The 22768-nt window shown below is 49.9% G+C and overlaps 1 protein-coding gene across 1 annotated transcript; it reads left to right on the top strand.

The window, feature by feature from the left end:
- The first annotated feature begins 1828 nt into the window (after positions 1-1828).
- LOC149337162 (uncharacterized) lies at positions 1829-7074 on the top strand. The gene is made up of 3 exons (XM_089554338.1): positions 1829-2056; positions 2089-2784; positions 6976-7074. Exons 1-3 carry the CDS (start codon positions 1829-1831, stop codon positions 7072-7074), a joined length of 1023 nt encoding a protein of 340 aa, XP_089410464.1.
- The last annotated feature ends 15694 nt before the right edge of the window (positions 7075-22768 follow it).

The raw sequence follows: 22768 nt of genomic DNA, 5'->3' as shown, positions 1-22768 counted from the left end.
GCTCTACCCACCGCTCGAGGAAGTTCCTCAGCCGAGTCACAAACTGGGAGCACGTTTCTCCATTCATGGGCGATGCCCCCTTAAACTTCTCTCGGAATCCTTCCTCCGTCAGCCGAAATCGCAGCATCAGAGCTTGCTTCAGCTTGTCGTAGCTCGTACAATCGGGCGCGGACATTCGGCTAAAAACGTTTAGAGCCTCGCCGCTCAAACACAGGCTCAAATAAGTGGCCCATTGATCCCGTGGCCAACCTTGACTCTCTGCCACGCGCTCGAAACGCCTCAAATAGGCATCGAGGTCGTCGCGCTGCTCATCGAAAACAGGCATAACTTTGTGTGGGTTCACTTTGTTCCCTTTAACCGCCCCTCTCTCTTCCGAGCCGGACCTGGAGTCCGTTTCAGAGACACTAGCGGGTTCCCGCCTCAACAGTAACACCTCCTTTTCCTTTTCAAGTAAAGCCATTCTTATTTTGGATTCTTCTCGTTGCCTCTCCAACTCCTCATCTCTCATACGTGCTTCGCGTTCGGTTTCCTCCTTGCGCCAAGTCCGTTCTGCATTTCTCTCCTCTCGGCGCCTAGCACGCTCCTGTTCAATCCACGAGAACAGTTCTTTCCCGTCGAAGCCGAAGCTTCTTCCCTGCTCGACCAGTTTGTCAAACTCGACCTCTGCCATCGTGCTCAGGAAACAGTGGATATCTAACCACTAGCACGACCCTCTCCTTAGTCCCTTCGGAGCCTCAGCCCCGACACGCGGCTGACCGGTCCTGTCGTGCGGACGCCAATTATTGTCACAACTATCGCCCACCAACCGGCTGCCTGGTGCAAGCCGTCGAGGTACAGGGGCCGCTTTACGCTCCCCTGTGGCCTAAAAGCGAACGTTGTGCAACATTTATTTTTTTGAGGTCGGTCAGCCCGTGCGTGGTGCACGTGTGTCGGTGCGTCAGTACTCCAAAGGAACTCAGGGGTTGCGGGTGTAAAACAAATATTTAATCGCATGCAGGGAAACACAAAAACAGGTAAAAACAAACAGAGGAGTGGCCGAAAAACTATACAAAACGCGACAAGCAAGAGAGACAGACAATACAAAGAACACACAAATCCAATTACAGAGAACAAGAAGGCGTACAGGGCATGAAAAGAAGTAATATACAAAAAGTTAAATAGGAAAAAGAATAGAAAGTCCGACGGACACTTCACATACGGGGGCTGCGGCGATGACTCTGGTTCGGGTGGTTGTGGATGCGACGATGGCTCGACGGCGGCGGGCCTTGTGCGATGGAACGCGTGCCTCGGCGCGGTAACTCGGCCCTCCACGCCCGCAAACAAACCACCCAACCTCTTCAACTGCCTATTTCCTCCCGACTGTGACAGCCAGACAGGTCGCTGCATTAATGTACGGCTTTTGGAGCACCAAAATTCTTTGGGTAAGAGTTCAACAAACTTGGCCAAGCATTGTCTCGAGTGTAAGTGCACCCCGTTTTTCGTTGACACCGAAATCTTGTTCATACATAACGATCGTAGCACGAGGGAAGTAGCAGAGGCATTTCATATCTTGAGGAAAGGAAACAGATGTGTCAGCCAGCCTTCAGTAGCATTGTCCTCTAAGGAAATGAAGTTGCTAAACAGTGGTTAGCACCGATAATCACACGTGCCTTTAGGAGACATTTTATTACCCGATAAGTGTATTTTTGACAAAGCGCATGCGCGCGCTTTCTTGACGCCCGGCCTTGAAAAGCAGCGTGTTTTTCCAATAAACTTAGTTGCAAGTTCAGCGCCGTGTGTGTCTACTCTCCGTTCTCGTCCTGTGTCCTTGCGCTGTTTTTATTACAAGATGCTTAACCAACTCGCCCGAACTGCCATTTTACTACAGTTCATTTCTAGTTCCTGGGCCTCTTTTACATGTCGACATCTGGATTTGTCACAACCAGCTGTTTTGTCTCCGCTCATCGCCGTGTGCATTTGCCGTGCCCGCTCAGCCTCCTACCATCTCCGTCATGGAACCTGCCCTACGGATCTACAAGCTATGTGTGGAATGTTGAGACCATCTGTGGGCCATACCAGGAGAATGTGCAAGATATCCAGAGCGAATATTGGAGGCAGGCGAGGTTTTTCAAGGACATGCTTTGGACAAGGTGCTGCTGCGAGGATGTACGCCGGAATCAACGCCTCTTCCGCGAGTGGTGCAAGACTACAGAACAGCTCACGGAATTCCTGTGGAAAACTGTGCGCTCTTCGTTTCCAAGAGCAGCCAAGCGGCAGCAAGCTGAAGGCAAACTTTTGGTGCTTGGGGACATCACCGTGGATCCTCGCCAAGAGAAGACCCTACGCCTAGGACCAAAGTTTTGTTTGGAAACCGGTATGAAGACTGTTGAAAAACTTGGTTTTGCTCGCAGTGTATCGTCTAGGGCAGCAATAGATGACCGCTCAAAATGTGTTTCTGAGTGTGTAGATGTTGTAGGTCATTGTGAGACTACTAAAGGACAGAGTAACCGGTTTAGTTCCTTGGTAAACTATCTGTGTGATAGGCAGCTTCGAGCGGTGCAGTCGGACAAAGAAGGGTTTTTTGTTGTCTTATCGGAAGACCTTTATGCCGAGAAAGCCCGCCATACAGTGATGAAGAATTTCAGGACCGCCAAGGAAAAACCAGCACGTTGTAAACAGAAGGCAGAGGCTCTGCTGCTTAAACTTAATTTAGAAGGGCTAGCAAAGAAGGTGAAAGATGCTGAGCTAGGGGTTCTGGAAATCTTCTTCGCGGCCAAGACACATAAGCCGGAGATTCCGTTCAGGGCAATAGTTTCCGAGCATCGCTCTTGGCAGTTGGTGGTTTCCACGTACCTAAACAGACATCTTTCATCACTGCATGTGAATGACCCGTTCCTGGTTCCAAACTCAGAGGAAATTGTTAACTTTCTACTCAGTGACAACCCTGGAGACTGTTCTAGTTTTAGTATAGATGTGGAAGATCTGTTCTTTTCTCTACCGCATGTGCCTCTCCTGCAATATGTACAGCAATCCATTGAAGATCAAAATGACGAGCATGCTTTTCAAGATAGATGCGGAATTTCTACGGCATCCTTTCTGGAACTCCTCACCTTCTATCTCAAGAATACGTATGTCTCTTGGGAAAACCAAACAGTCTTGCAAAAGTCTGGCGTGTGTATAGGATCTAAAGTAGCCCCGGTGCTCAGCAGCATCTTCCTTAGTCATGTCGACAAGGAAGTGGCGAATGAATTGGCAGGTGGTTTTATACGCATTTTTAGGTATGTTGATGATTACCTTGTGATTGTGAAGTCCCCTCAGGCAGAAACCGTGTCAAGTGTTTTAGATTGTTTTGTAAGGAAAGGGTCCGGACTGAAATTTACGCATGAAATTCCTCAGCATAACACATTACAATTTTTGGACTTACTGCTGGTCTTCGAAAAAGACCACGTGTGCTGGCAATACTCCCCTCGGAGTGAGAAGCCCCTGCTGAACTATAGATCTTGCCACTCGAAACTAGTAAAAAACGGGATAGTAACAGGGTGCATGAGTATGGCGTTAAAGAAATCCTGTTCTCACAAAATGAAGACTAGCCTCTGCGCCCAGGTACACCGCTGTAAGCAGGCCGGTTTCCCAGACTCAGTTCTTGTGTCGTGTGCGGAAAAGATCCTGAAGAAATTGAAAACCTCCGAACGTGACTCTGAGCAGCGCGCCAGTGTGGACGATAGAACAAAGAATATAGCTGTAATGCCGTACGTACATTCCCTTTCGCACAGATTCAAGAAAGTGGGGGCCAAGTATGGTGTCAACGTTGTGTTCTCGGCACCTAATAAGGTAGGCAAAGTGGGGGCAGCTGTTCAAAGGAAGAGGGACGGAATGGGAAAGAAAACAGGGTGTAAAATTAATCATGCAAACAGGTTCGTCTCGTGTAAGGTTGCTGTGGTCTACCAGATTCCTCTGTCCTGTGGCCGTACTTATATTGGCCAGACAGGTCGCTGCATTAATGTACGGCTTTTGGAGCACCAAAATTCTTTGGGTAAGAGTTCAACAAACTTGGCCAAGCATTGTCTCGAGTGTAAGTGCACCCCGTTTTTCGTTGACACCGAAATCTTGTTCATACATAACGATCGTAGCACGAGGGAAGTAGCAGAGACATTTCATATCTTGAGGAAAGGAAACAGATGTGTCAGCCAGCCTTCAGTAGCATTGTCCCCTAAGGAAATGAAGTTGCTAAACAGTGGTTAGCACCGATAATCACACGTGCCTTTAGGAGACATTTTATTACCCGATAAGTGTATTTTTGACAAAGCGCATGCGCGCGCTTTCTTGACGCCCGGCCTTGAAAAGCAGCGTGTTTTTCCAATAAACTTAGTTGCAAGTTCAGCGCCGTGTGTGTCTACTCTCCGTTCTCGTCCTGTGTCCTTGCGCTGTTTTTATTACAAGATGCTTAACCAACTCGCCCAAAACTGCCATTTTACCCCTCGTTCAGCCATGCCCCCCGAGCCTCGGTGATCGTTCTCGGCAGCATTTAAAGAAGCCGTCGTCAAACGCGCGGACCAGTCACAAAATGGCGCGGCAGGACGCCAGCTGAAGGGTGGCTAAAAGTGCATCACATGTACAAGTTTTCGTCGAACGTTTTTTGTTCTGGCACACTGCGATTTAGCCCCAAACACTTTCCTTCCTGTTTCAGGTATGTGCGTTTTTCCAGCAAGCAATTACCCCAGGGAAGAAAAAGAGAAGCATCGAAAAAGCTGGCGCGTCACCTGCACCAGCGCCTTATCAAACACAGCGCGAAACTCTACGCAAACCGCGCTATCTGGTCAAAACCACCGCGACGCACATCGTCTGCACTGACAAAAAGCTTTTCGAACGCTGTGCCATTAATACCTGAAATGCTTTGGAGCTAGTATCACCATCAGTGCACATGTTTTTCTGTAAAAGACGAAACCGTGTACGCCGTGTACGCGAGCGCCTATTCCCTTGCAATAGCAGCGCCAAGCTTTTAAGTGCACCCGAATCGGATAACTAACTACCTTTCCCGATAACTACCGGAAGCCGGGGGCGTCTACGGGAGTTGACTAGAACGAAATGAAGGCCTTTACGTCTCTCGTGTTCTACCACGTTTCTTCGTGACGGCGGGCTAGCCTACAAACTGCGCACTCGAGAGCGGGAAGACTTCGGAACACTTGAGTGCCAGCGGCAATCAAGGAGAAATGTAAAAAAAAAACATAACGACAACATAACATAACATTACATAACGAACATAAAAAGCGAGCACATAACGGACGTGGAATGAAGGCGCGTAGATGACGGACGCAAGACGTTCACGCGAAATAAAAGGCGGCTTGCTGTTGCCTTCGTATTTCATTGTGAAAATGGTTGGCAACAAGTTCAGCGTTTGAGCAGCCTGTAAATTGACCAAGACTTGCCGCAAGGTCAGCATGCAATGGTGGCCCTGCATATTCAGGCTGTGGAAGCAAAGCCGTACTTCCGGGGCGCCACGGCCGTGGCCTACGAGCTTGGCCTACGAGATCCCCTCTTTCAGAGCCCGGAGTTCGATCCCCAGTGCCGCCGGGTACCCACCGGTGATAAAATGGGTACAAGCTTTCCCCTGGTCTGGTGCTGGGCTCATTATGGTGAAATGCTTGAAAAATGGGTCTTTGACCCCATCTTGAGTAAAAGAAAAATGTTTTGTGCCATGGCGCTCTTTGGCCACAGATACCCACGCCCCATAAAAATTCATCAGTATATATCTGCCAAACTGGGCGTGGTATCAAGGAACATGCGAGTGAACACGAAAGATGAATTGGAAAGGCATAGGACTCGGTCGAGAGCACGTGGTCGAGAGTGTACCCGCCCACTATCGCTCTTCCCACGATGACAGCGGTAAAAACTGTCAGCAGCGACTTGAGGAAATAAAAGTTCTAACGAGAAGTAAGGGTAGATTAGCACATGAACTACTTGAAGCTCTTTTTTTACCAAGCAGAGAGGCGACACTAGCATCGGTACTACTTCAGTCTCCCTGCGAGCTAGTGAAATCCGATTATTAAAGGATGTGTGAAACTGCTGTCTATATTTTTTACTCTACAATGAAGAAAAGAAAAATCCTCCCATGGCACTCCTTGAGTCGTATCTAGAACTCAGTCGACATCAGCACGCAGCCAAACCACTCACGGACGGTCGACTTCAAGCATATGGGGATTGCAATAAAGGTGTTTGTGCTTCAGAGATGTAGCAAATACAGCTGCGACTATGTACAGGTGCGGCCAGAAATATGCATGGAACACGCTTAGGAGAAAACTTTCCTGATCTGTTACGAAGAAAATATATCAAGGTGTCTTAGGTTTATAGCTCTGCAGTGGCACCATACTGGGGTACGTGAAAAGTTAGTTCATAATTTTTGGCTAGGTAAGGCATACGACCATCTATTTACGCGTTGGATTGCGATCGTGTGGAGCGCAGAATTATGAAAGCAAAAAATTTTCCTGAAAACTACAAGAATACAGCAGAAAGAACTATCATGCATCTTAAGACTAAGCTCCGCATTTAAGAAGAGACGTCTCTCACACCACTGCAGGCATATCGAGCGTATTAAAAACGATGCAATGAATAGTCCACCGGCAATGTCGACTCGTGGAAAGAAAAGACCTCTGAAGTCCTCTTGTGACGTCACCCACTTTTCCCGGTTAACTTTACCGCGACATGAATTTACCACACAACACTCAGGAAGCGACGGGCGCCAAGATGCGTGACGTGAAATGTAGAGGCATTTGCTTTCCAGGAGGCCGTGCCACTGATGTGGTCGATACTCCTTAGAATGCGCCCGAAAATGGGTTGCTGGGTCACAAACGACTGCGGGACAAGGAGCTTGCAACGCGCACTGTCGCGCCCAAGTGGAGATGGCGCTGAGACGTCTTTGAGACTCTTTGTATGAAGGCAACAGAACGCGAAGCTAGCTCTACACGAGAACTTGGTATTTGCATCCACCTCCTTAAACAGAAAAAAGCGCCGATCATAGGGTTTTGGAAGTCTCAACATGCCACATCGAGGATCCTCAAGGTCAAGGAGAAGAAGAGAAGACACCACCCGGTGATCTGACAATTAATAGATCGCTGACGAAATGAAGCTGTATGACTATCATTACCTACCTTTTCATGGTCACTACTGGCGGAGGCAGACGCAAGTTTTTTCATGTCGTCGTCCTGCACGGGCATCCCATTCTGATGAGGCGAACCCATCTTCTTGATCCTGAAGGTCGCGAGCTTCAGCACACACGCTTGTCAGCTTGGCGACGACGCCTGTCAGTACACCGCGCTACGTGCTTCGCCTACTTTCTGTGCAACAGCAGTCACGTGACGACCGTGATGCTCTGCAAAGCGAACAAACATCGGGTGATGCTATGTCCTTCAGGAAATAGTCCTGTGAACACACACAAAAAAATCGTTTATCGCCAGTGGCAGGGCTCATAACTAGATCGCGCAGATTTTTCAGCCTCGCCAGAAAATGAACATAGAAAGACGGCCACCGATTCTTCTTACGCCAAAGAGCGCCGCATTGCGCACAGACGCAGGAAGTAAGTAGAGATACGCGCGATATCTCGAACTGAAAGTAAAGCTACGCGCATTTTCAGGCCACCGTTTTCCTGAGTGCATGGGTCAATATATATGTGCGTCACACTGGCATGAGCTGGTGATTTAGCCTTACTTTGTTCGCGTAGGAATAAATCCACCCGACTGTCTACCTACTAAACCAAAGCCACTTACTTACGCTAAGTAATTTTGTCATAAGAATGCAGCCGGATCGAGACATGTTGGCACGTACAGCTGGTCAAATCTTTAGCTGGCGTGGGTGACGGCCATGTTTCCCGTGCTCCTGAAGTTCATGACGGCGCAAACTTGCTAAGATATCAAATTTAAGCAGAGGCGTACTAAACTCCTGCTTAATATTGAGCTTTCCCGAAGTTTGATCGTCACAAAGTGCAGGAGCGCCGTAAAAGGGGCCGTCACGCGCGCCAGCTAAAGATTTGGCCGGCTGTACAAGTGTGTGTCTCAACTGGAATGCATGTTCATTCACCGGTTCTCGTTCGGCATTCATTAACACGCGTTTTCTCCCCACCCCACACAGCTCTCTTTCCGTCTCTTGACGGTACTTCTTCCTTTTTTTCATAGCTTGCTGATCTGCCCTTAATTCAACTTCAACACTTCTAACGCGACAGCAATACAGTTATCGTCGCACCTAAACCCGGCTAATATCCGGTGTCACGAAATACGCTTATTTGTACAGAGCGATGACGTGACTTTGTGACGTCACCACAATGAGCGGTCGAGATAAGTCACGTGACCTTTTGATGTCACCACAACCCGCCTACCTGGTTGAGAACCGCAGGGATGAAGAATCGGAATCAGAAATCAGAAAAAGGCGTGATAAATGCAAATGTCGGCACCATCAAAGCGTAGCGAATACCTGCTGCTGCCCCTACAAGCCAGAATGTGGCAATTGATGCGGCGACCATTGCGAAGAGACTGGCACGAACAAACAGCGAAGTTGACACAGAAGCCGCGACGAATGTGAACTCTAATCCATTCGCATTTCACCGGGCGATATAAGCGTCCCAGGTTTCGTTAGCCTCCCCGTTTCTGCCCCAGAAGCTAATATTGGTGCGATGCAGCTTTCAAATGCTTTTTTCTTGATAGGTACTGGTAAACTGCTTTTCATGAATTCAGGGTGACACGCTGCTCCTTCTTCAACAATTCCTTCGAGGACGCGGATTAGCCGCAGCGACGAAAGATGGATTGAGTCTGCTCCATGACTTTATAGACGACATAAAGCCTTCCTGTGCCTCAAAAGCGCACTCGAACGCCAGCCAAGTTCTCAGATGAGGCATTTCTCTTTCTTCCCTTGGATTGCTCGAACGGTGTTAGCAAACTTGAACTCCCACCATAGCTGAAGTGGTTGCCGAGCGAGGACAATGAGAATACGCAGAAAAATAACAGAAGGTACTGTCGTCTACCACGCCAATCGATTCGCGAGGGTTAGCTAAAAATTTCAAGCAAAGATGTGCAGTGGCCGAAACCTTGAATGCAGACGACTGCCCCCGGAAGATGGGTATGGTCGGATACAATTTAAGCCTGCAGTGAAGTTCTGGCCACATTCAAGACCGACGCACAGAATTCCTCCACGACAAAAAAGTAGTCCGTTGTTAAAACTTTTCTTGTTACTTCGACAAGAAGCTAATCACAAGGAAAAAAAAATAAAAGCTCTGGAATTTTCATTTCTGGCTTGTTTAAAAGTCAAACATTAAAAAAGATTATTTCGTTTACTGTTGTGATTGGCTAGCGGAGTAATACAGGACGCCAGGCACCGTGGTTCAGTGTTTGTTTGTTTATTGTGCTTAAGACAGCACAGAAGTAGTGCCAAGGGGCAGAGGCAAAAGGCGATAGCAATGAACGCCTGACTGGGTCAATGTCCCTGCAAAACTTGCAGCCCAAACAGCCCACACATAGGAATGAAAATAAAGCAAACTTGCACATGAACAGAGGCAATCTGTCGATTACAGAAGAAATTAAAAAGAGCAGAATTGAAGCCAGCACTAAGTAGTCAAATTATACAATTGTGTAAACTAAGCACAAAATAAATTGACAGAATAAGTTGAATAATAAAATACAGAACCAATCAGTGGGCATAAACTCATGCAGTAGACAATAATAAGATCACAAGACAACATTGAATTATGATATGCTGTTTCCTTAAGTTGCGTGCTACTATAGATTGAGTAGATGGTTGAAAAAGGAAATGTCTTTTGAAGCCCCCGGAAACGTGTTTTCGGTTAGCCTACTATCTTCCTTGTTTATCTTCATGTTATTTGGCTTGTCTCTTGGGCGCGTCTTTCTCTGCCTTCGCCACCAAGGCTACAGGAGAGAGATTAGCTCGCGCCTCATGCTGGCTTCGCCCATCAAGGGACCACGAAGACCACGCATGCGCCGCTCCTGTGGCGACGCAGCACCAGGGGGTGAAGGAAAGTTTTGGCAATGTTTGTTTAAGTTCGACACCGAGTTCTATCTTAGTTGTGCGTCAGGGTCACCCGCAGTGCTTTGTCAACGGAAGCTAAAATCACTGCACGATTAAACACTGCAGGGTCACTTCAAATTATAGCCAAACCAATCAGATTGCCGCCAGTGGCTTCATCTCTTCCTTTCTTGTTTCTCTCTGTCCAGTATTGATATAAACATAATAGTCGGACGCAACTGAAAACGAAGCGGCAGATAGGCATCAAAGGGGGCTCTCCAGACAATGACGTAAACCAATTTTCATGACGTCGCGGTTAATTCAATTGGGCCGTAGTTAAATCCCTTTCAGCTGCCACCTCCTTTGATGTCCCTTTAAAAGGACCCAGGGGATTAATTTTATTAGTGGTTGCACAGCCTCCTTTGAAGGGCATCTTCCGCTTAGTTTTCTAGTTGTGTCTGAGACCTCTTCCCTGATTCTTCTTTTCCGCGACCTTGTTTCTTCAGCGATAGCTGTATATGCGTATAGCTACACAGATACTTAAGGCCCCTCTAGTCTAGAACGATGGGGAAAATGGAGCAAAGAAAAAGAGGTCAAACAAAAGAGGGGACAGATTGGTATACATGAACGCATGTTGCGGTGGTGGCTCGCGTTTTGTTCAGACCAGACCCAGCAGTGTAGCACGATTAGACACAATCTTTTATCGGTGATTCGAGCCACTTGAATCTTCTAGCCTTGAGCACATGCTGTAGCTATCTAACAGTCGCTGTTCACGTGTCTCCCAAAAGCAGGACTCCGCAGCGAACTGTTTCGCGTCCTCTTTGGACGCTTCGATCGCGGACAGCGAGGCGCTAGTTTGTTATCCATTTATGGTAGTCATGCACCGCACCCCATTTTGTTGCACGACATGTTCTGATAGGCGGAGACAACATCGAATGCCGATCAAAGAATCCTAGCGGCCATGGAGTTAATACAGTGTTTCGAAAACGAAAGCCACGGCACGATACCACGTACACTGTCTCCACATTCCAGGCAGCTATGCTGTCAACCACAATGAGGGTCATTGTGGGGACGCTTCTTGGTAGCCAGCAATTATTGTGCTGACCAACTTGATACAAGTTTTTTTTTTTTCTGTCGACAAAGATACTTTAAGGCCGCAAGATTCTAAACACTAAAGTTATGGTTACTATACGAGAAACACCCACATAACGTAGTGGAGATGCACTATGCCTCTCAGGACGAAAACGTTCTCAGTAAAATTATTTCAGCACATTTCAAGCAGTGCGCCGTTGACTTTGTGTCTCGCTCAAAAGTGAAACTACCGTGTTAATCAGGACGCCTGTTTCCTTTCCGTTTCGTTATTAGCCCAGTGTGAACGTGCCTTAAAGGTGCAGTGAAGAGGAATCTAAACTCGTCTTTTTGCCGCGGGAATTCGATCTACACGTTCCCAAGCATTCCTAGAAACTGCGACTTATTGCCCTGTGTGGCCGATTTCCCTAATTAAATCGAATTAACGTCCGGCTTCCGCCTTTATTTTTTGAATTCTCCCCGTACGGTGGGCGGAATCGACCAACGAGTGGAGTGCCTTTCAGCCAGCACCGTGGAGCCTTTGCTATCGCTTTATTTTGTTTTTTTTGGGTTTCTGTGAATAAATAGTTTCATTCGAAGATAATATAGCCGCAAAACAAGCGCGCAGAAATAAAAATACGCGCGGACTATTTGCTACTACGTATTACTATGTATTACTCCGCCAATGGCAGAGCGGTGTCATGACCGGGATGTAAACAGCCGAAGAGATATTAAGGCGCAGATTCCATCGACCGGGATGGTCGTCACGGTGGCGGCAATAGTAGCGGGCATTTCGACATGTCGTTTGACCTCCCCAAAAAGGATGACTAGCTGGGAAGTGGCCGATGGAGCTCTTCCCACGCTCGGCTCGGTGCGAACGACCTTCCCTTCGGTTCCCCGTAAGAAGCGACCGACGATGGACCGACGACAAGGGAAGAAAGGATTAACCGCGTCTGAGAGGAGCCGGAAGGAATCCGAGGGAGCCAGCGCAGTTGCAGTCGCGGCGCCAGCACTTCTACGCCACACCTGTGTTCGATAGACACGGGGTTGGTGCAGTAATTTTGCACCGCAGTGCGAAAGAGCTGCAGACTTGATTTTTTTCCTCGCCAATTCCCACGCGTGGACTCTGCAACAGGTGCCTCCGCTTGCTGTGCTGGGCTGTACTGTGCCGTGGTGTTGAATTGGCCACCGCCTGGTGAAGGGCGGAGCCTTAGCGTATTTAACCAGCGCCCTAAGTGAGCACAAACGCTCTGGACCTTGCCCAAAATGCGAAACCAGACGTTCGACGCTCTGAACTCTTAATTTTTTATTCCTTGCTCTTCTATTCTAACTTACAGTATGCAAATAAGTGTCTTAATAAGTGCCATTAAACCTGCGTGTTTTCCGTTTCCCAAACTCCGAAGTTTCAGTCCGTCCCTCATCGCGGACGAGCCCCCAGGGTGACGCAACAACTGGTCATGCTACCCGAGCTGTGATAGCGGCAAGCCGCCACGGGACTGGGTGAAAGGCACTCCACGCTTTGGTCGACTCCGCCCACCGTACGGGGAGAATTCAACAAAAAAAGGCGGGAGCCGGACGTTAATTCGATTTAATTAGGAAAATCGGCCGCCCAGGGCAAAAAATCGCAGTTTCTAAGAATGCTCGGAACGTGTACCTTGAGTTCCCACGGCAAAAAGACGACTTCAGATTCCTCTTTACTGCACCTTTAGAGCTCTTGCTACAAATTACGAAACGTCGGCATGCGGTCATCCCTTCAAAACTAATTGCAGCCTCGTAAACTAAAGTCGAAGTTCTTGTAGTACTCTTTGTAGTACTTTTGTGGTACCCTTGTAGTACTCCTTAACAAACACCCGCTTCATTTGCCGCAGCTGCTGCGGCAGCATATGATGCACTCATGCATGCATGAACATAATAACCGCTCGTAAATGACGCGCTGCAAGTCGCCTGTTTGCAAACGGAGTGGCTTCGGTTCCTGGAGAATATGCAGCGACGCAATTCGAATGCGATAGACGATGTTGTGAGGAGAAAACAGGAATAATAGGGAGGGGCTCCTTCAGGCTGCGGGCAAATGACTGCGTCTAGGACGCGACCCTGTGGCTAAGCATGCATGCTTCGGGCGAACACGAATTCTGGGTGCTGAGGACAAGCTTCGCGACTCGTAAGCATTTCAAGTCGCGCAAGGCGCTCGAAGCCATCTATACTTTGTGACGAGCGGCTGGGTGCCCGAGCCGTCGGTAAAGGAGGCTTATGGGGGTTTAACTTCCCAAAGCGATTCATGCTATGAGGGACACCGTAGTGAAGTGCTCCGGAAATTTCGACGACCTGGGGTTCTTTAACGTGCTCTGACAACGAACAGTACACGGGCCTCTAGAATTTTGCCGCCGTGGCCGGGATCGAAACAGCGTCTTTTGGATCAGCAGCCGAGTGTCATAACCACTGAGCCACCGCGGCGGCTATCGGCTAACACCCTGGTCATAAAAACGGTAAGGCGGCTTCTTTTGCACCTTAGCATGTGCTGACTGCGCGTTTTATTCGCAGGCAAACAAACCATTCTCAAATCCAGCACCGGGCTCCGATAACAGTGTAGGTGCTGGCGGAAAGCAACGGCGACATTTATGTCAGCCGTTCGCGCTGTCGGTTCAAGCGGGCTTTTGCAGCGCACGCCCGCTGTACTCGGCGAAGAAAAGTATGGCAACAACGTAGGAACAGGCTTCGCCGTTCAGGTGTGTTGCACCCGAAATCTATGAGGCCTGCACGATGAAGGAAGTGATTGATTCACTGGCCGGAGTGTTAGAATGTAAGATGGCGTGCCGAAGAGAGGAGCGTGCCGCTGGCACGAGAGTCGAGCTCCATTCGGCGGAACTTCGGCGTCATCTCCATCGGCGGCTGGTACTGCTCCTACCGCGTGAGGCCGCTGCTACTGCTACATGTGCAGTGCGCAGTGATTATGTCGCCGTTGCTCTTGGCAGTATACTCAGGCTGCTATAGCGGAGCTCGGTTCAGGCTTCAGAAATCGTTTACCTGTGAATAAAACGCGCGATCAGCACATGTTAAGGTGCAAAAGAAGCCGTCAACCCTGTTATCATGACTGTTGGCTGACATTTCCGTCAACGACGGCTCGTGCACCCAGCCGCTCGTTGCACAGTTGTGGGCCTCCAACGCCTTTCGCGATTTCAACTGCTTACGAGTCGCGAAGGTCCTAAGCATGTATGCATGGCGACCAGCCTGTGCCCTGAACGCAGTCATTTGCCCGCAGCGTAAAAGGCCCTTCCCGATGGTTTTGGTTCTCTCCTCACAACGTTTGTTTTCGGCTCATAAAGTAATAACGAAAGAAGCGAGAAAAAAATCAAAGGATTGTCACGAGTGTGTAACATGGATGTTTGAGCGTTAGCTTTGGAGTGGCAGCAAAGTAAGAAGGCGGGCGACGGACTGGGGGAGGCTTGAACCCATTCTTGCCCGGAAGTGGGGCTCGAACCAACCACCTCCCGCAGCCAAGGCGGACGGCCAGTCCCCTAGGCCATCAGTCGCCTTTCCTGCTTACATTAAACATTCCCAGCTTACGCTAAACATGGAGCTGTATGGAGAGTTAACTGCTAGATAAAGATGCTTTCTTTAAAGGTGCAGTGGAGAGGAATCTGAACTCGTCTTTTTGCCGCGGGAACTCGATCTGCACGTTGCGAGCATTCTTAGAAACTTCGACTTAATGCCCTGTGTGGCCGATTTCCCGAATTAAATCAGATTAATGTCCGGCTCCCGCCTTTTTTTTTTTTATTCTCCCCGTACGGTGGGCGGAGTCAACCAACGCGTGGAGGGCCTTTCAGCCAGCTCCGTGGAGGCTTTTCTTTGGCTTTATTTTGTTTTTAGGTTTCCGTGAATAAATAGTTTCATTCGCAGATAACATAGCCGCCAAAAAAGCCCGCAGAAATAAAAATACGCGCAGACTATTTGATTGTGCGTATTACAACGCATTACTCCACCGATGGCAGAGCGGCAAGCCTCCACGGAGCTGGCTGAAAGGCACTCCACCGTTGGTCGTCTCCGCCCACCGTACGGGGAGAATTAAAAATAGAAGGCGGTAGCCGGACGTTAATTCGATTTAATTAGGGAAATCGGCCACACAGGGCAATAAATCGAAGTTTATAAGAACGCTCGGAACGTGTAGATTGACTTCCCGCGGGAAAAAGACGAGTTCAGATTCTTCTTCATTGCACCTTTAATGCTCACATAACTAGCGCTATCACCTCTCTGTACTTTTCGTCCCTCTATCTTTCTACTGGATAAGGTAGTCAGCAGAGTGAGTACGTATAAATATTTCTAGTACGTCTTTGGATCTTGATCAGTCAACTTATTTGCCCTCCTCCAAAAGCAGGGATAAGAATGGAGCTCTGCTGATGTCTGCTGTTTCTCACGACAGGAGGAGTTGAGAACTGTCTGCCTATAACCTAAATATATGTGTATTTGCCAACCTTACTCGGTATAGGCACACGGGTGTCCTGTGCCGTCAGATTTAAATAGAGTGATGCATACAGGGGCATGACCGATAAACAGCGCTTCGCTGGTGTTTTGCGTCATGTCCATTCCCGACACAATTGTCGGTCAAACGGGACTCGTGCAGACATTGATCTTGGTGGCTGGCAAGGTTTTATTGCTAATGCAATGCAAGTTATGGCAGCACTTCCATATCAAGGAATAACAAGGAAAGGCAACAAGGAGGCTCACTGAGACAGACACATTACTATCTGAACACAACAGCCGGTTGTCTGGGCCGTATTGACACGCTTTGGGCTATCCTGTCACATTATCCAGAGCGAATGTTCGACGACGGCCGACTCGAGCTGGGGTGATAGCGGCATCCTTGCGCAATGTTTTCCTTCTATATATCGGTTGGCGCGAGGGGGTCTTACTTGCGATCCATGCACTCGGCGCTGAGATTCGTCGACGCGGAAGCGCCGTCGTCAGTTCCACTGCTCTCTGAACTCGCACAGATCGAGGAAGGCTTACCAGTACGGGTGGCAAGGGAGTTGTCTAAGTACAGCCGCTCCCCAGAACTTCTTCCCACTTCGGAGGTAAGCGGTTTCAGTGCCGAGAGCAGCTGGACAAGCTCCTCCACAGTGTCTGATTCTGGTCTGAAGGAGAACCAGCCGCCGCGGGATGACCAGCGGCGTTCTGCGGAACGCAGCCAACCGCGCCGACGACGCCGTGTTCTTGGCTGCCATAGTGGCCAGAGATGTAGGCCCACTCGCTGTTGCTTCGATCTGGGTGCCCTAAGCAGCGATCCGTGGAGACGAAGGGGATACCTACTCTCGGGGTGCTCACGGGGTGGAAGCGGCAGTTCAACTCGAAGTGCTTCAGGACGTTCTTCAGCTCGTCCTGGTACGGACAGCCATACACGGAATTGAAGCAGTGGGCTCGCATGCTCAACACTAATTCGTCGTGGACGTGTACTACAGTACAGACGTTGTCCTTTGTGATATGCGCTCCGTCCTTTGGGCACGTAACGTAGGAATCCACATCACCGAGGGGCCCGGACGACTTCGTGGCCATCTCTAGGCAAAGTTTGCACATGTTGTGGCCGCACGGAAGAAAATTAGGATTCGCCGGCAACCTCTCGCATATTGAGCAGAGCAAGCAGCGAAGTATGGATTGCACGAACTTGACCGGCCGGTGGTCGATGGTGAAGCCGAAGCCGTAGAGCGTGCACCAGCTGCCGCGTACCAGTGACGACATCTCCTCGTCGATCCGCTTCTGTCGCTCGTACTGTATCGCTGCGTAGCGGTGTCGTAGAGTACGTAGATGACTCCTGTTCCGCGTTTCCATCATGTTTTTGCTGTCGATGCAAGTCCTTTGAAGGAGGGCGATCGAATTCTCTTCCATAGCTGGACGAACGGTGCAAAGCTCATCCGGCACGAATATCACGTTCGAAAAGAGCTCGCCACCTGAGTTTCCAGTAAGGTTTTGGTCTTCATCGTTGTGCATTGCTTGAACGATCGTTACGCACGTCCACCACTGCGCAGCAGTTCCTGAGAAAGATTTATGCGAGAACGCAGGGGAAGACGAAGCGAATGCGCCCATTGGCTCTGTCATCGACGGCGTGGCTATCACATGGGGGCTGCTGGCATGATTGCCTGCCAAATCAGAGAGAGTCCTGGGAAACATGCGCAGTGGTCAAGATGACTAAAACAGATAAATGCTTAACGAGAGGACAGCGTGTGCGATAGATAGGAAGAGAATAATGGTGAAAGAGGGTTACCATCAGATTAGAAGCAGGAGGACCTCTTTCCACCAGCCTTAGAAGTTTTGCGATTACTTTTTTCGCGGCTTTGCTTAGGCTGTGTCTGTTCATGCCTGATCTAGCATTAGCATTTTTCTTTTCCCACACTGATGCCATCTGTTGAGCCCGTGTTTTGAACACCCTGCACTTCCTCTAGGCGTCTCTCTAGCAATGAGACAAGTAAGGAATAACCGCACTTCATCCGTACCTAGGAAATGGGCAGGCGAAGGTGACACCAGACGCCACGGCAATCGCGCTCTTCGTTTTGCTTCCTAATGGTTTCGTTGGCACAAAGGCGCCCACACGCAGGAGAATCCGAGAGGGAAAAGGCGCTCGGCCTTTTGAAGCGAAAAGCTTCACTAGGCTAGTAAACACCGAGGCTAGCGTGCGCCCCGTCGTCAGAAAAAGCGACAGGTGCGCATGCGCGAACTACGTGACGCCGCGGTGGACAACCGAACCGCGCCGTAAGGGAAGGAAAATGAAAAGAAAATTGGTTCTAAGGAAAGGAAACGACGCCTGTCTCTCTCATATACCGGTGGATACCTTGAACCGTGCCGTAAGGGCCTTAAGGAAAATGAAGTGAAATGAAAATTGGTTTTAAGGAAAGGAAATCCCTGTCTCTCATATATTGGTGTACACCCGAAAGGAGGGACATCACTTGCTGCAAAAATAAAAAAATAAAGAAAAGACAAGCAATGGGTGAGGAACCTCTCATATCTCGGTGGACACCCGAACCGCGCCGTAAGGAAAGGAAAATGAAAATAGAATTGGTTTCAAGGAAAGGACTCCTGCCTCTCTCATATCTCGGTGGTTACCTGAACCGCGCCGTAAGGGCCTTGTGAGAACAAATAATAACTGCGCAAAAACTACGAGACAAGAGAAAGATAACCACATGGGACACACGGGAGAACCACACTGCGTTTGTCCCGTGTGGTTCTCTTTCTCTTGTCTCGTCTTTTTTGCGCAGTTATTATTTGTTCTCATAATGTCGTACCAACTAGGCCCTCACCGCACTCTTCCCGTAAGGGCCTTAAGGAAAATGCAATGAAGTGAAAATTGCTTTTAAGGAAAGCAAATGCCTGTCTCTCATATCTTGGTGTGCACCCGAGACGAATGCACGCCACAGTACATGTCTCTAAAGCAATCTTCTAAGACAGCACCGTATTCACTACACGCGCAGCTCCTCATCCGCCTCGCCGCAGCTTTTCGCTTCGAGATATCCAGGCTTAACCTTAGCTAAGCTACAACCAATTTTAGAGCGCAGCTCTTTGGCGTCCGTTCCTGGGTTTCGCGTCGTCGTCGGCGTTGTCGTCGGCCTCGTAACCAGCTCCGCCCCCCTTTCATCCCCCAGCGCTAGCAGCGACCGACTGATACCGCTGGATGCCGCTGACGCCGCTAGAGAGTCAAGATAACGTGACTGCATAGAACACCGTCGCCGCCATGCAGAAAGAGGAGGAAAGGGTCCCCCCCCCCCCCCCCCCGCTGTTCTTGTGTGGCGGATAGGGTGCTCTTCAGTTGCCGACGCGCCGGTTATTTCACGTAGGCGCGAAAGAAAAGAGAGGCCGTAATGAAGAAAATGAAAATTGTATTTGAGGAAAGAAAATTACGCATTAACTGTGTCGCATATCTCAGTAGACACTAGTCGAAAATTGTATTTGACGAAAGAAAGTTGCGAGAACTGTTAGTGGAGTCTTTGTTAAAGGAATACGTGTGAAAAATAAAAAAAAAATTCTGTGATAGCGCATACATGTGTTGCTCGATTTCTTTGCCTCAATCTATCGAAAAGGTGAAACAGCTTATTTGCTGCGCTCAAATTTCGCATTAGGAAGTAACGTAATCGTCGGTAATTTTTTTTTGCCTGTGACGGCCGTCGGTTGGGTGGTCGCCCGCGTTGGTCGCTCCGTCCTCTTCCTCCTGTGGGTTTTGGCCTCGCATTTTTCAATATCTCTCGACACTCCTTGGATCCGGTCCGGTGTGCCTCGCCACAGATTATGCACTTGGGCGCGCACTCGTGGTCGTCGGGCGGGTTTGAAACTCCGCACAGTCCGCACACAATAATGTTCGGTGTGGGACACACCTCGGAGCGGTGTCCTTGCTGGAAGCAGACGTAACACACTTGCCTAGTGGGGCGGTACTGGTAGCGTGGTACTTCTCCTCCGTAATATATGACGAATTTCGGCAAGACTGGGCCGTCGAACGTGAGCACTGCCGTCTTGGATTTTCCGAGCATCCTTGCCTGAAGTATGGTCACTCCTTGAGTTCTGACTCGTAAGTGTGCTTTGAGTTCTTCAGGAGGGATACCTGGGTGAAGACCAACAAAGTCTGGTACAGCGAGCTCAACGGGCGGCAGTGGCCAGCGGAGCCCTGGACTGAGGGCAACCGACCACTGATTAGAGGCGGACGACTTCGACAGAGAAGGCTCCTGTGGGTAGAACTAAGACGTCTCTGAAGAGGCCCCCAAACCGCAGGAAAAACCATTAGTGAAAATTAAGTTTTCCCTTCCTTCCTGTGCCGTCCGCGGTCGAGCATGGTTGTGATCGGGGCGTTTGCGTGGAGCCCCTTGGGGTGCGGTAGGCTCTAGGAATTGGCGATTATTTTGTCCCTAAAACAGGTGCGTAAATTTTACCTCGATGGCAACATTTCACCTTGCTGTTTTTCGCGACAATCTGCAGTTTCCCCGCTGCGCTTTATCTGATGCCAATACTGAAGAAGAGTCAGCAAATTTGTATTTCATATTTATTTAACTTTGAGCAAAAAGAAAGCATTGCCGACTAGACCACACGACTTCGATCAGCCTTAATTGATTTCTGTTGTGTCCCCTTATTGCTTTTGTGTGTGTGCGCCCCCTCCTAACGACCACTCGCATTCCCCTCCTAACGACAGTTCGCATCCTCCTCCTAACGACCACTCAATCCTCCTCCTAACGACACTTGCCCCTCGTCGCACGCTGTCACCAGATGCCCCCCCACGGTGCGCCCCCGCACCCTCCTCCTGTTCTGGGAAGCCACTCCCTCCCGTGTACGCTTCTCAGCTCCCTCCTTTCTTCGGGCGGCCAGTTCGGCTCCTACCTCGGTCGACGCTGGTCGCACCCTCATCAGCTTTAAATAAACGAAGTCTTAAAGTACCGTGTGCGTCTTTCGCTGCATTCAACACAGCGACCGGACACGACAGTGGCGACGAGAAAGTGGATTCGACCCGCGCTACGCAACGCTATTGACAAGCCATGGCTACGCGAGGGTTTCCCAATCAGATACCAGAATTCAACGGCTCATCGTGGTCATCGTGGGTTGGACGCCTTCAGTTCTACTTTGAAGCTAACAACATCACAGACCCAGCCTTGAAGAGGGCCAACCTGCTGACGCTGTGCGGGGAGCAGACCTACGATACTGTCTGCGCCCTTATTCAGCCAAGCACACCAGCGGCAGTGTCTTACGACGACATCGTAAAAGCGCTGCAAAAGCACTACGACCCAAGGCCATCCGAGGTCTACAGCCGGGCTCGCTTCCAACGACGAGATCAACTGGGAGGAGAAACTGTGAGCGCCTACGTAGCCGCGCTCAAGAAGCTCGCTGCCGACTGCAATTTTGGAACGCTGTCGACAACAGCTACCGGGCAGGAGGGAGACGCAGCTTCTTCTGCTAACACCACCATGCTTCCCTTGGACGTGATGTTACGCGACAGATTTGTGTGCGGACTGAGTGACGAGTCACTGCAGCAGCGCCTGTTCGCTGAGAAGGACCTCACATTCAGCAAAGCTTACGACATCGCCGTTCGAGCGGAGAGCGCCGGTCACCAGCAGAGAGGGATTCGCCGGAACACCGAGCCGGTACACCAGACAAGCAACCAGGTGCGCAAGCCTTCTGTTGTTGTAAAATCGGTCAAAAAGGCACAACGCTGCTGGCGGTGTGACGACCAACACAACCCCCAGGGATGTCGATTCCAGTCAGCCACGTGTAATTTTTGCCACAAGCGAGGGCATATCGAAAGAGCATGCATTACGAAACGGAGACTTGCCAAGATAAAGTCACCTTCCCAGCCTAATCACAGCGTCAACGCCTCAGAGAATACGCCGCTGTCTGATCTCCATGCAACAACATCAGCAACACCATCTGTGTTGTACGACCTGAACACCATGAATCTCGGCACGCGACCGAAGATTTTTACAGAAGTAAGCGTACATCACCAGCTGATTAAGTTCGAGGTGGACTCCGGCGCAGCCTGTACTCTGATCAGTGAGGACACGTTCCGAACTTCATGGCCATCTGACGCACCCGCCCTGCAACAAGACGACACGCACCTGCGAACGTGGTCAGGACAGAATCTGCCACTATTGGGCTCTGCCAACGTGCAGGTTAACTACAACGGCCAGACCCATACGCTACCTCTGCTTGTTGTGAAGGGCACAGGATCAAGCCTTCTAGGGAGAAACTGGTTTTCTCCACTAGGCGCGATGATATGCGGCATACACCAGACGCCGAGCCAGAACATGGTTGGTAAACATCAAAACGCCGATGCGCTAAGCCGTCTGCCACTAGACGCAACTGTTGACGAACCATTTCCACCAGGAGACGTTCTGATGTTCGAAGCACTGCCAGAACCTCCGCTTACAGCAGGCACAGTTGCAGCATCTACGCAGAAGTGCGCAGCTCTCCGGCTAGTTTACACAGCTGTTCAACAAGGCAACGTGCATAAACTCAAAGGGGACAACTTCGACGCTTACCGCAGGCGAGCTACAGAGTTGAGCACCCATCGCGGCTGCATCATATTTGGGTCCCGAGTTGTGATGCCGAGAGAACTACGCGCACAAGCTATGTCTCTCATCCACGCCGGACATCGGGGCATCGTTGCAATGAAAAAGTGTGCCAGAAGCTACATGTGGTGGCCTGGCATTGACAACGACATCGAAACAGTGGTGCGAGAATGCAAGCCTTGCCAGAGCAGCCGGAGCGCCCCGCCGAAAGCTCCTGTCCCAGAATGGGAAAAGCCAGACACACCATGGCACACACTGCACATTGATTTTGCAGGACCAATTGAGGGCTGCACTTTCCTTGTGGTCGTAGATGCCTACACAAAGTGGCTTGAGATAAGGCAAATGGGACAGACGACTTCGGCAGCAGTCATTGACAACCTCCGATCACTATTTGCAACGTTCGGCCTGCCGCGCAAGGTAGTGTCGGACAACGGAACACCGTTTGTGTCTGCGGAGATCCTCAAGTTTTATCGCGACAACGGGATCTCATCAGTTACATCGGCTCCCTACCACCCAGCGACAAACGGACAAGCCGAGCGCTACGTAGCCGAGCTAAAACGCGCCCTTGAAAGAGATCAGACAGGCTCGCTGCAGCGCCGCCTTGCGCGCTTTCTCTTCAAGCAGCACACGACGGTTCAGAGCACAACAGGCGAGACCCCCTCGAAAATGATGTTCGAGCGTGAAATGCGAACCCAGCT

The sequence above is a fragment of the Amblyomma mixtum genome, chromosome 7 (genome assembly GCF_055824585.1).
Source record: "Amblyomma mixtum isolate Tamu chromosome 7, ASM5582458v1, whole genome shotgun sequence".
Classification (NCBI taxonomy): Eukaryota; Metazoa; Arthropoda; class Arachnida; order Ixodida; family Ixodidae; genus Amblyomma; species Amblyomma mixtum.
The sequence above is the reverse complement of the archived record's forward strand: the minus strand, read 5'-3'. Positions and strand labels throughout refer to the sequence as shown.

Excerpts from the sequence above, each read along its gene's own strand:
- LOC149337162 (XM_089554338.1), top strand. The coding sequence starts at position 1,829 with ATGCTTAACCAACTCGCCCGAACTGCCATTTTACTACAGTTCATTTCT. Across the intron at positions 2,057-2,088 it reads GACCATCTGTGGGCCATACC|TGGAGGCAGGCGAGGTTTTT; the intron begins AGGAGAATGTGC and ends CAGAGCGAATAT. Across the intron at positions 2,785-6,975 it reads AGCCGGAGATTCCGTTCAGG|AAAAAAGCGCCGATCATAGG; the intron begins GCAATAGTTTCC and ends CTCCTTAAACAG.